This window comes from Heptranchias perlo, chromosome 45 (genome assembly GCF_035084215.1).
Source record: "Heptranchias perlo isolate sHepPer1 chromosome 45, sHepPer1.hap1, whole genome shotgun sequence".
Taxonomy (NCBI): Eukaryota; Metazoa; Chordata; class Chondrichthyes; order Hexanchiformes; family Hexanchidae; genus Heptranchias; species Heptranchias perlo.
The window spans coordinates 2,554,295-2,567,827 of NC_090369.1; the positions used below are offsets into that span (position 1 = coordinate 2,554,295).

At 49.3% G+C, this 13,533-nt stretch overlaps 1 protein-coding gene across 2 annotated transcripts in view; it reads right to left on the reverse strand.

Annotated features, from left to right (window-relative positions):
- Nucleotides 1–1,141: 1,141 nt before the first annotated feature.
- Nucleotides 1,142–13,533, reverse strand: part of LOC137306807 (ras-related protein Rab-7a-like) — a 38,477-nt gene continuing 26,085 nt past the window's right edge. For both annotated transcript variants that reach the window (XM_067976193.1, XM_067976192.1), the window contains exons 2-6: nucleotides 11,193–11,275; nucleotides 7,660–7,786; nucleotides 5,805–6,023; nucleotides 3,177–3,302; nucleotides 1,142–2,726 (exon numbers count right to left, since the gene is read on the reverse strand). In XM_067976193.1, the coding sequence (XP_067832294.1) occupies nucleotides 2,634–2,726; nucleotides 3,177–3,302; nucleotides 5,805–6,023; nucleotides 7,660–7,786; nucleotides 11,193–11,245 (618 nt within the window). In that variant the 5' untranslated portion in view covers nucleotides 11,246–11,275 and the 3' untranslated portion in view covers nucleotides 1,142–2,633. The remainder of the gene's footprint in view (nucleotides 2,727–3,176; nucleotides 3,303–5,804; nucleotides 6,024–7,659; nucleotides 7,787–11,192; nucleotides 11,276–13,533) is intronic.

The following is a 13,533-nucleotide window of genomic DNA, read 5'->3' on the forward strand; positions in this document are numbered from 1 at the left end:
CATCTTTCGGACGGGACGTTAAACCGAGGCCCCGTCTGCCCTCTCAGGTGGACGTAAAAGATCCCACGACCATTATTGGAAGAAGAGCCGGGGGGGGGTTCTCCCCGGTGTCCTGGGCCAATATTTATCTCTCAACCAACACCACTAAAACACGACCTGGTCGTTATCACATTGCTGTCTGTGGGATCTTGCTGTGCGCAAGTTGGCTGCCGCGTTTCCCATGGGACCACACTTCAAAAAGTACTTCATTGGCTGTGTAAGCGCTTTGGGACGTCCTGAGTTGGCGAAAGGTGCTGGAGAACCGTTCGTGCCACAGATTTTAATGCTTTGGTCTAACTCAATGTACAGTTGATGGATTCTGACCTGTCCTTGTGTTTTATATAACGCTCTGAAAATAACTGTCCACAATTAAAGGATCTCAGCTTTTGGTGTTGGTGATGGAGGGAGGGGGGGCACTAAGATTGTCTTATTGGATCCTCTAACCTTTGGATCATGGGTGGTGGCAGTAGCAGTAAGGAGCTCTTACCAGATCAGGAAGCTTGGAGTCCTGTTCCCAGCATTTCGGGAAGTAGATTTTCCTTTCACTTTTCCTCGTGTGTGTGTTTTTTTTAAATAAACAAAACATTTTTACCCGTCCGAAGCACGTACCTAAAAGCAGATTGGTTTTAAGTGGGTGGGTGTTTGCCTCACTGTCTCTCTCTCTCACACCCACAGAACCTCCAGAGATCTGTACAAAAGTGAGACCCTGTGAATATAGTAGTAGCAGATTTAACCCCTCGCTCACACTCGTGCACACCCTTTATTTTATATCTCAACGAAGATGCTATTTTACATTGTAGAGTATCCGATGAGTCGGTGAGCCTAGTGCTACCTGTTTATGTGCTATTTTGAACAATTAATTAATTAATTTAAAAAACCACGATTTTTGGAATAAACTTTGAAGACAGCGTGTGGGATATATTCTCTTTACCTCGACCCATTGGCTCTGACAAGGATCCCAACCTCAACGGAACAGGCTCGAGGGGCTGAACGGCCCCCTACTCCTGCTCCTATGAAAGGCTGTTCGGTCATCCCACCCTCCCTTCCCAACCATCTGGGAATAACGTGCAGCACTTGTTAGATTAACAGGATTTCACCCTGCTTTTTAAACCTGTGTGTTTTATTGTCGTTACCAAGTTAGAAATTACATTGTACAATTCAACATCGACGAACAGATCCATCTAGGCAAAGAAAATGATAATGCAGTTCCGCTCACCAACAAAGTCCTGTTTTATCCATTTTTCTTGAGAAGCAAGTCTCTTCCTACTGTGTTTCCATCTGTACAGAGTTGGCTCCAGATCGACGCGCACCCAAACTAATGAACTCCCACGTACACAAAACCTCCTTCGGACTCTGGATTTCACCTCTTCTCATTCATTTCAAGCAGATCTAAACCCCACCCCTGCTTTTCCCCATCGACTCTGAATGTCGGGGATCCCAACCTCATCCCATTGTCTGATACCTACCCCCTGTTGTCTGGAATTCCTGCTTTTTGCACAAACCTTTGACCAATTGATGGGTTTTTAATTTTTATAATTGTTGCGCTCTCTAGCTTTTTGGCAACCAAAGGTATTAAGGGATACGGACCAAAGGCAGGTATATGGAGTTAGATCACAGATCAGCCATGATCTTATCAAATGGCGGAGCGGGCACAAGGGGCTGAATGGCCTACTCCTGATCCTATGTTCCTACAGTCCCCTGGCCCAGCCTGCTGTGGGACCTCACCTGGACCCCGAGTGGGGGGGTCCATAACCACCGATTTGCTGAATTATTGGTTTAAGAACGTTGCCCGTTTCAATCTGCGGTCGACAGAAATGACGGATCAGAAGGGGAACATGAGTTGAAGCACGGGCAGACCATTTGCTCGACCCAGGACAGTTTAACGCCCCTCCCCAATAACGGGGTTAGGTCCACTTACTCTGTACCCTACCCACAGGCTGCCATATACCTACATTTGGTGGCTGCAACTTGGTGCCTCCTTAAAACAATTGTCGTTTTTCCTCCCTCCCCATTTCTTCGATAAATAAAAATATATCTTCGCTCGATGCGGTAAATATCCCAGGCGTTCCGATTCCTTTCAACTCCCCTGCCCCCTGTGGGAGTAGAGAGGTGATAGTCCCAAGCTCGCCAGAGGGCAGACGCGCCCTCCTCGATTGTCCGCCCTCGCCCGAGGGGCGGCACGTTCCCTGGCGGCCCCCCCGAGCGCACGTCTGGTGGCTTATCTTGCGGTGCCTTCTGACCGGCAGCGTGCGGCGGTGCGACAGGACTCCGAGTCGATGGCGGCCTCAGCCCTCTCCTTCCGCCAGGATAGCGTTCGTCCAGCAGATTCTGGAACCGAGCAGGAGGTCCAAGAAGAACAAGAGTGGGATTTGGTGGGGGAAGTCACTGGGCAAGGTGAACATTCAGAACTAATTTCGCTTCGGGGGGGGGAAAAAAATAATTGACCAAGGGAGGTGGAAATGAAAAGACCCGAGCCACACGTCCAATGCAATGACTGTCAGACCTTGGCTGAGATGAGGTGCACAAACCCCTCAAGTCCAGAGAGAGGGGGGAGAGGACGGGTCAAAGAGGGAGCAGGTCACCGAGGCTCGAGATCAGCATTCACAGTGCTCCTGCGTCTTGGCGCGGTGAACCGGGCTGAGCTGGACGTGGTCGAGACAGTCCACGTACTGGTCCTCGCTCCTCAGCTGCGACAGAATCCAACAAGACACAGAATTACATCGAATTTTACAGCACGGAAACAGGCCATTCGGCCCAACTGGGCTATCCCGGTGTTTAGCCTCCTCCCTCCCTTACTTCATCTCACCCTATCCTTCTGTTCATTTCTCCCAACTAGCTTCCCCTTAAATGCATCTCTGCTATTCGCTTCGACCACTCCCTGTGGGAGCGAGTTCCACATTCTCCGGGTGAAGAAGTTTCTCCTGACTCGGCACGATATTCGACCTCAGAGGGCATCGCCAGCTGAGCCCAATCCGGTGCACACTCACGCCAGGGAGGGGTGGGGGGTTCAGTGGGTTAGCGATTTAGGAGCAGGGTCTTTGGATGATTTATCTTGCTGCTAAGCCCCCCTACCCCTCCTCCTCCTCCAGTCCGGCCTGAATTCAGCCCCACCCCGCTTCCCGCTCCAGGACTTTTACCTTCTTCAAGGCTACTTTCACAGCAGCTCGAAACGCCTCTTCCACGTTCAGGTCCTCCTTTGCGCTGGTCTCGAAGTAGGGCAGGTTGTGAGGTTTGCACCACTCCTCCACGTGCTTGACGGTGACCTGCGGAGCAGAGAACGCCAAATAATCAGCTCATCGTTGGTTTAAAAAAAAACAGAAATAGTTCCCCCCCACCCCCCCCACCCAGGCACCAGTGAATCGTAACCCCCAACCCCCCCTCCCCACTCCCTTTCCTCTCTGAAACACATTGCCGGCCGGTATGGTGGGTGCTGACCCTCCGTAGCCTTCGAGAGGGAGCTGGACCGGTTTCTGACTGGGGGGGGGAAAGAGATCGCATCATGTGGGAGGTCAGTATCTTTTTTTCGATAACACTCGGTCCGAGCGATATCCTGGACTGGTTTTTGATCGTCCCGAGGGGGCCGGAGAGATGGTAGATAGAGTTAAGGTACAGAGTGGCCATGATCTAATTGAATGGCAGAACAGGCTCAAGGGGCTGAATGGCCTCGTCCTGTTCCTTGGAGAGGAATTTTCCAGAGTGTTTCTTTGTTCCCCCCCCCGCCTTATTGACCCTGGGTTTTTGTTGCCTCTCCCAGGAGATTACAAGGCTGAGGGGGGGGGGAAAGTGTTTAGTCAGGATGTTCCAGCAGTCATGGGAAGGCTTGACAGACCAGCTGGTCTTTCCCTGCCCGTCCTATTCGTGTGTCCCCTGAAGGCCTCGGCTCGACACGGCGTACGGCTGCACGGTTCGGGAATTGGATAAATGCTTGAAGGGGAAAAATGTGCAGTGGGACTAATTGGACAGCTCTTTCAAAGAGCTGGCATGGGCACGAGGGGCCGAACGGCCTCCTTCTGTTCTGTATCAGTTCCATACCCCTCGCCCCAGTCAGTGACTGTCAAGCAGGACATTGTACCGTGAGGTTAGGGGGAAAGAGCATCACAGCTCACCTCCTTAACAAGCCAGCTGTAGCCCCCACCCCATCATTCACCGTCCTGGGGCAACGAGCTGACGATTTGGGAGCAGGAATCCTGGCTTGACTTTTTTTCCCCCCTCTCTTACCCAGGTGGGGAATGGGGGGGGGCACTAAAGCCGATCGTAGAGTTCCCACCCCCTCTCCGCCAACACCAACTTGACTGGGGTCAGCTAACTCGGCGCAGGCCAGGGGATGCAGCCTGGGGCTTTCCTGCTCTGTGTGTGGGGCTCAGTCCCACACAGGTTGGGGATGTGACAAATGGTGTTCCCCGTTGATCAGTTCTGGGGCCTCAGCTTTTCACCATATTAACAACTTGGATGAAGGAATAGAGAGTTGTACATCCAAGGGGGTTGGAGTACAAGAGTAAGGAAGTCTTACTGCAACTATACAGGGCTTTGGTGAGACCTCACCTGGAGCAATGCGTACAGTTTTGGTCTCCTTATCTCAGGAAGGATATACTTGCCTTAGAGACAGCACAGCGAAGGTTCACTAGATTGATTCCTGGGATGAGAGGGTTGTCCTATGAGGAGAGATTGAGTAGAATGGGCCGATACTCTCTGGAGTTTCGAAGAATGAGAGGTGATCTCATTGAAACAGATAAAATTCTAAGAGGGTTTGACAGGGTAGATGCTGAGAGGCTGTTTCCCCCGGCTGGAGAGTCCAGAACCAGGGGGCATAGTCTCAGGATAAAGGGGTCGGCCATTCAAGACTGAGATGAGGAGGAATTTCTTCACCCAGAGGGTTGTGAATCTTTGGAATTCTCTACCCCAGAGGGCTGTGGATGCTCAGTCGTTGAGTATATTCAAGGCTGAGATCGATAGATTTCTGGACTCTCGGGGAATCGAGGGATATGGGGATCGGGCAGGAAAGTGGAGTTGAGGTGGAAGATCAGCCATGATCTGATTGAATGGCGGAGCAGGCTCGAGGGGCCGAATGGCCAACTCCCGCTCCTATTTCTTATGTTTGCAGCTGACGCTAAGTTAGGAGGGGACAGTAAATTGTTGAAGATGGGAGCAGGAAGTTGCAAAGGGCCAGAGACAGACCGAGTGAGTGGGAAAAACACTGGCTCGGGTCGCCAACCCTCCAGGATTACCCCAGATTCTCCAGGAACTGAAAATTAATCTCCTGAGACTTTTCTGCGAGCAACACTCGGAGAAAAGTCACAGGGGCATTTAAAAAAAAAATGTATGCGTTTTATTCAATTTCTTACAAGTTCTTCACTTACTAGTCATGTAAATATAAGGGGGGGGAAAAGGACGTTTTACAGGGGACGGGAGGTCGTGCGATAAAACCTCCAGGAATACGTCCAACCAGAGTTGGCAACCCTGAATTACAGTTCAAATTAGGGGAAGCGTGAGGTCGCCCACTTTGGATGGGGAGAAAGACGAGTGGGAACATTTTCTCAATGGGTGAGAGACTGGGAGGGGTTTAGGCGCAAAGTCCCGGGCGCCAAGCCCCTCTGTGCTGCCGCCGCCACCCACAGTCAAATAGCGTGACGGACAGCCAAATTCCAGTGAGCCACCGGAGGAGCGAGGAGCCGGCACCTTCTGGGAGGGGAGGGGGGGAGGGGCAAATAAAAATGACTAAATCGCGAAGGGGCAAATAAAAATGACTAAATCGCGAAGCTCCTCACCTCTCGGTTCCTCAGGTCGGTCTTGTTGCCCACGACGACAAAGGGGAAGCCGTCGGGGTCCCTGGGCGCGGCCTGCAGCACGAACTCCTGCCTCCATCCCTCCAGCGCTCTGAAGGAGGCCGTGGAGGTCACGTCAAACACCAGGAGGCAGCAGTCGGTCCCTCGGTACAGCACCGACCCCAGCGACTGGAAACGCTCCGTCCCGGCCGTGTCCCACACCTGCAGGGAGAGCAGACGTCAAAAAAAATCACACAGAGAGAGAGCTGCCGCACTGAGTCCCGCCCGCCCATCGCCGCCTGCGCCCGCCGACCTACACAGAACCTACAGCCCAGAAACAGGCCATTCGGCCCAACAACCAGTGTTCATGCTCCACATGAGCCTCCTCCTATCCCTTTTCATCTCACCCTATCAGCCTATCCTTCTATTCCTGTCTCCCTCATGTGTTTATCCAGCTTCCCCTTAAACCCATCTCTGTTATTCGCCTCAATCACTCCATGTGGGAGCGAGCTCCACATTCTCACCGCTCTCTGGGGTAAAGAAGTGTCTCCTGAGTTTCCTACTGGATTAATGTGACCGTCTTGTATTTACGGCCCCGAGTTCTGGCCTCCCCCCACAAGTGGAAACATTTCTAATTCTACCCTATCGAACGAACCCCTTCATAATTTTAAAGACCCATCAGGTCACCTCTCAGCCTCCAAATTAAAATTCTCATCCTTGTGTTCGAATCCCCTCCATGGCCCTCGCCCCCCTTCCCTATCTCTGTAACCTCCTCCAGCCCCTACGACCCTCCGAGATCTCCGCACTCCTCCAATTCCGGCCTCTCGTCCATCCCCCCCGCTCCCTTCGGCCCACCATTGGCGGCCGTGCCTTCAGCCGCCTCGGCCCCAAGCTCTGGAATTCCCTCCCTAAACCTCTCTCTCTCTCCTCCTTTGAGATGCTCCTTAAAACCTCCCTCTTTGACCCTGTCCTAAAGCCTCCTGAAGAGCCTTGGGACATTTCACTAGGTTCAAAAGGCGCTCCACAAATAGAAAAGTTGTAACTGCATTCCCGCCCCACCCCACCCCACCCGCACTACCTCGCGACGGGGACGCCACTCGGTATCGGCGGGCTATTGGGCCACGGGGGCCATCGCGGCCAGCGCCACCCACGGTCCGCACCCGACAACAGAGGCCTAAGCCCAGGAGGGGCCGAGGGAGATTGCAACGTCCCCCCTCAGCTGGTTCCACTCTCTCCTCCGAGTCGCGAGGGTCGTGGGTTTAAGCCCGCCCCAGGATCTGAGCCCGTCGCCCAAGTCGACGCTCCCAGTGCGGCGTGGAGGGTCCCTCGGATGACTTTCCGGTAAAGAACTTGCATTTCTACAGCGCCTTTCACGACCTCGGGACGTCCCAAAGTTTCACAGCCAATGAAGTACTTTTTTTGGAAGTGTGGTCACTGTTTGTAATGTAGGAAACGCGACAGCCAACATGCGCACAGCAAGATCCCACAAACAGCAATCTGATAATGACCAGATCATATATCTTTAGTGACGTTGGTTGAGGGATAAATATTGGCCCCAGGACCCCGGGGAGAACTCCCCCTGCTCTTCTTCCAATAGCGGCCGTGGGATCTTTTACGTCCACCCGAGAGGGCAGACGGGGGGGCCTCGGTTTAACGTCTCGCCCGAACGACTGCGCCTCTCCGACAGTGCAGCGCTCCCTCAGTACTGGCACTGGGGAGTGTCGGGCATGGATTATGGGCTCAAGTCCCAGGAATGGGGACTCGCACCCATGACCTTTTGACTTGGCGGCGAGGGAGACCCCCACTGAGCCAGGGTTCACCTGGGCTATAAGGGGGAGCTGGGTTTCCCGCCACGTACCTGCAAGGTGACGTTTTTGTTGTCTGAGACGATGTCCTTGGTGAGGAAGTCCGCTCCGATTGTGGCCTTGTACAGGTTGGTGTAATGTTTATTTATGTACTGGTTCATGAGGGCTGACTTCCCCACTCTGAAACGTAACAACAAACAGCCTTGTTACCAACCTCTCCTCATGGCACCTGGCAACACCCCAGCCTCCGAGCGCAGGCAGCCCAGTCCCGTTTACTGTCCTCACCGTCCCACCTCCCACCCTCCGTAAACTCGAGCTCATCCAAAACTCTGCTGCCCCCGTATCCTGACTCGCACCCAGTCCCGTTCACCCATCGCCCACCCTGTGCTCGCCGACCTACACTGGCTCCAGGTCCGGCAATGCCTCGAATTTATCATTCTCATCCTTGTGTTCAAATCCCTCCACGGCCCTCGCCTCCCCCTCCCCCTCCCTATCTCTGTAACCTCCTCCAGCCCCACAACCCTCCGAGATCTCTGCGCTCCTCCAATTCTGGCCTCTCGCCCATCCCCGATTTTCATCGCTCCACCATTGTCTAGGCCCTAAGCTCTGGAATTCCCTCCTTAAACCTCTCCGCCTCTCCCTCTCCGCCTCTCCCTCTCCCTTAAGATGCTCCTTAAAACCTACATCTTTGACCAAGCCTGTCCTAATATCTTCTTATGTGGCTCGGTGTCAATTTTTGTCTGATAATCGCTCCTGTGAAGTCTCTTGGAATGTTTTACTACTTTAAAGGCACCGTATAAATGCAAGTTGTTGTTGGTTGGCTCTGTTTGAATTTTATGCAGGTTTGAAAAAGGCTGCCCTTGGTTCTAACATCTATCTATACTATAGTAAAAATCCGACGTCTGCACACACTCCCTGTCAAATGTTTTTCCAACACAAATTCCGACATCCACATTGAGAATAGAAACTGCCTATGTAAACATGTCACATTGTAATTACAACCTCCCACCAGCGGAGGCAGTAACCCTGCTCCAGCTGAAAATTATACTTGGTCTTGGACTCCCTGTCTGCAATGTCACGAAAGATCAACTAGTATAGCATAATAACACACCGTGTTACCGGGTATAACACTCCTGTATATATATTATATAATAACACACTGTGTGTTACCGGGTATAACACTCCTGTATATATATTATATAATAACACACCGTGTGTTACTGGGTATAACACTCCTGTATATATATTATATATAATAACACACCGTGCGTTACTGGGTATAACACTCCTGGATATATATTATATATAATAACACACCATGCGTTACTGGGTATAACACTCCTGTATATATATTATATAATAACGCACCGTGCGTTACTGGGTATAACACTCCTGTATATATATTATATAATAACACACCGTGTTACCGGGTATAACACTCCTGTATATATATTATATAATAACACACTGTGTGTTACCGGGTATAACACTCCTGTATATATATTATATAATAACACACCGTGTGTTACTGGGTATAACACTCCTGTATATATATTATATATAATAACACACCGTGCGTTACTGGGTATAACACTCCTGGATATATATTATATATAATAACACACCATGCGTTACTGGGTATAACACTCCTGTATATATATTATATAATAACGCACCGTGCGTTACTGGGTATAACACTCCTGTATATATATTATATAATAACGCACCGTGCGTTACTGGGTATAACACTCCTGTATATATATTATATAATAACACACCGTGTGTTACTGGGTATAACACTCCTGTATATATATTATATAATAACACACCGTGTGTTACTGGGTATAACACTCCTGTATATATATTATATAACAACACACCGTGCGTTACCGGGTATAACACTCCTGTATATATATTATATAATAACACACCGTGTGTTACTGGGTATAACACTCCTGTATATATATTATATAATAACACACCGTGCGTTACCGGGTATAACACTCCTGTATATATATTATATAATAACACACCGTGTGTTACCGGGTATAACACTCCTGTATATATATATTATATAATAACGCACCGTGCGTTACTGGGTATAACACTCCTGTATATATATTATATAATAACACACCGTGTGTTACTGGGTATAACACTCCTGTATATATATTATGTAATAACACACCGTGTGTTACCAGGTATAACACTCCTGGATATATATAATATATAATAACACACCGTGCGTTACCGGGTATAACACTCCTGGATATATATAATATATAATAACACACCGTGCGTTACCGGGTATAACACTCCTGTATATATATTATATAATAACACCGTGTGTTACTGGGTATAACACTCCTGTATATATATTTTATAATAACACACCGTGCGTTACTGGGTATAACACTCCTGTATATATATTATATAATAACACACCGTGTGTTACTGGGTATAACACTCCTGTATATATATTATATAATAACACCGTGTGTTACTGGGTATAACACTCCTGTATATATATTATATAATAACACACTGTGCGTTACCGGGTATAACACTCCTGTATATATATTATATAACAACACACCGTGCGCTACTGGGTATAACACTCCTGTATATATAAAATATTATAATAACACACCGTGCATTATTTAAGTATAACACTCCTGTATATATTATATGACACTCCGTGCATTGTTGAAGTATAACACTCCTGTATGTGTAACACTCTGTGCATTATTTAAGTATAACACTCATGTGTAGAACAGGTAACCTGGTGTTAACTCTCGCAGGTTTCCCAACTGCTGGAAAGTTGGAGAAATCTGTGAGCAGCTGAAGGTTCCCCATGCAGAGAGACACAGTCAGGCAGGTGAGAGAAACGGCCGGGGAGTCGGAGGGAAGAAATCGGAAAACTCTCCCCATGGAACAGTACCTACAAATGGCACGTTGGCCTTTATTGCAAGGATGTTGGAGTACAAGAGTAAGGAAGTCTTGCTACAGTTGTACAGGGCTTTGGTGAGACCTCACCTGGAGTACTGTGTACAGTTTTGCTCTTCCTTATCTAAGGAAGGATATACTTGCCTTAGAGGCGGTGCAACGAAGGTTCACTAGATTGATTCCTGGGATGAGAGGGTTGTCCTATGAGGAGAGACTGAGCCTATACTGTCTGGAGTTTAGAAGAATGAGAGGTGATCTCATTGAAACATGCAAGATTCTGAGGGGGCCTCGACAGGGTAGATGCTGAGAGGCTGTTTCCCCCTGACTGGAGAGTCTAGAACTAGGGGGCATAGTCTCAGGATAAGGGGTCGGCCATTCAAGACTGAGATGAGGAGGAATTTCTTCACTCAGAGGGTTGTGAATATTTGGAATTCTCTACCCCAGAGGGCTGTGGATGCTCAGTCGTTGAGTATATTCAAGACTGAGATAGATAGATTTCTGGACTCTAGGGGAAATAGAGGGATATGGGGATCGGGCGGGAAAGTGGAGTTGAGGTCGAAGATCAGCCATGATCTGATTGAAGGGCGGAGCAGGCTCGAGGGGCCGAATGGCCTACTGCTGCCCCTATTTCTGACGTTACCCGGAGTTTCCCAGAAGGACGACCTTCAGGTGGATTCTCTTCCTCATCGACATCTTTTCGTTGGAAGCCGCGCAAACGATGGTCTGAAACAGAACACAGGCCGTGCGTTACTGGGTATAACACAACTGGTTGCTCAGGTCATTTACAGTTCGTGGGATCTTGCTGTGTGCAAATTGGCTGCCGTATTTACCCACATAAACAAGTTTATTTAAAGCTAACTGGGTTGTTCGGAGAATGAGGCAAGAAAGAATTTACATTTATATAGCCCCTTTCACATCCTCGGGACGTCCCAAAGCGCTTTACAGCCAATGAATCACTTTTGAAGTGCGGTAATGTAGGAAACGCGGCCGCCAATTTGCGCACAGCAAGATCCCACAAACAGCAATGTGATAAACGACCAGATCATCTGTTTTTTAACGATGTTGGTTGAGGGATAAATATCGGCCCCAGGACACCGGGGAGAACTCCCCCCCCACTGCTCTTCTTCCCATAGCGGCCGTGGGATCTTTTACGTCCGCCCGAGAGGTCTCATCCGAAAGACGGCACCTCAGACAGGGCAACGCTCCCTCGGTACTGGCGTTCGGGAGCGTCGGGCCTGGATTACGTGCTCGAGTCTCTGGAGCCGGGGGGGGGGGCTCGAACCCACGACCTTCTGACTCGGCAGTGAGAGGGAGACCCCCTGAACCACAGGGTACAAGTTCTTCCTGGAGGGAGGCGGAGGATTGCACAGCTCGAGATGACGTTAGAGTGGGTGACTCTCAATTCCAGTTAATTACTCGTCGTATTGACATGCGAAACCCCATGGGTAGAGGGGTAACGGGGTAACGGGGTGTTGCCCCCCTGTCCTGAGGACGGGGTTCAGCCACTCTCCGTTCTTCAAACAATTTGCAGTCCACACAATCCCAGTGAGAGGCCATGAAGCAGGTTCACGCAGCTTCCGAGGCCGGTTCATTCTTATTCTTGTTCTTCGGATAAATCCCCTGGACCTGATGACTTACATCCCAGGGTCTTGAGGGAAGTGGCAGGAGGGATTGTGGATGCTTTGGTAACAATTTTCCAAAATTCTCTGGACTCGGCAAAGGTCCCGGCAGATTGGAAAACTGCTAATGTAACACCCTTATTTAAAAAGGGTAGTAGGCAGAAGGCTGGAAATTATAGACCAGTTAGCTTAACATCTGTGGTGGGTAAAATTTTGGAGTCTATTATTAAGGAGACAGGAGCGGAACATTTGGATAAACACAATTTAATAGGACAAAGTCAGCATGTCTTTACGAAAGGGAAGTCATGTCTGACAAATTTGCTTGAGTTCTTTGAGGACATAACGTACAGGGCGGATAAAGGGGAACCAGTGGACGCAGTGTATTTAGACTTCCAGAAGGCATTCGACAAATGCCACATAAAAGATTATTGCTCAAGATAAAGAATCACTGGATTGGGGGTAATATTCTGGCATGGGTGGAGGATTGGTTATCTAACAGGAAGCAGAGAGTTGGGATAAATGGTTCATTCTCGGACTGGCAACCAGTAGCCAGTGGTGTTCCGCAGGGGTCGGTGCTGGGTCCCCAACTCTTTACAATCTATATTAACGATTTGGAGGAGGGGACCGAGTGTAACATATCAAAGTTTGCAGATGATACAAAGATGGGAGGGAAAGTAGAGAGTGAGGAGGACATAAAAAACCTACAAGGGGATATAGACAGGCTGGGTGAGTGGGCGGAGATTTGGCAGATGCAATACAATGTTGGAAAATGTGAGGTTATGCACTTTGGCAGGAAAAATCAGAGAGCAAGTTATTATCTTAATGGCGAGAAACTGGAAAGTACTGCAGTACAAAGGGATCTGGGGGTCCCAGTGCAAGAAAATCAAAAAGTTAGTATGCAGGTGCAGCAGGTGATCAAGAAGGCCAACGGAATGTTGGCTTTTATTGCTCGGGGGATAGAATATAAAAACAGGGAGGTATTGCTGCAGTTATATAAGGTATTGGTGAGACCGCACCTGGAATACTGCATACAGTTTTGGTGTCCATACTTAAGAAAAGACATACTTGCTCTCGAGGCAGTACAAAGAAGGTTCACTCGGTTAATCCCGGGGATGAGGGGGTGGACATATGAGGAGAGGTTGAGTAGATTGGGACTCTACTCATTGGAGTTCAGAAGAATGAGAGGTGATCTTATTGAAACATATAAGATTGTGAAGGGTCTTGATAGGGTGGATGCGGTAAGGATGTTCCCAAGGATGGGTGAAACTAGAACTAGGGGGCATAATCTTAGAATGAGGGGCTGCTCTTTCAAAACTGAGATGAGGAGAAACTTCTTCACTCAGAGGGTAGTAGGTCTGTGGA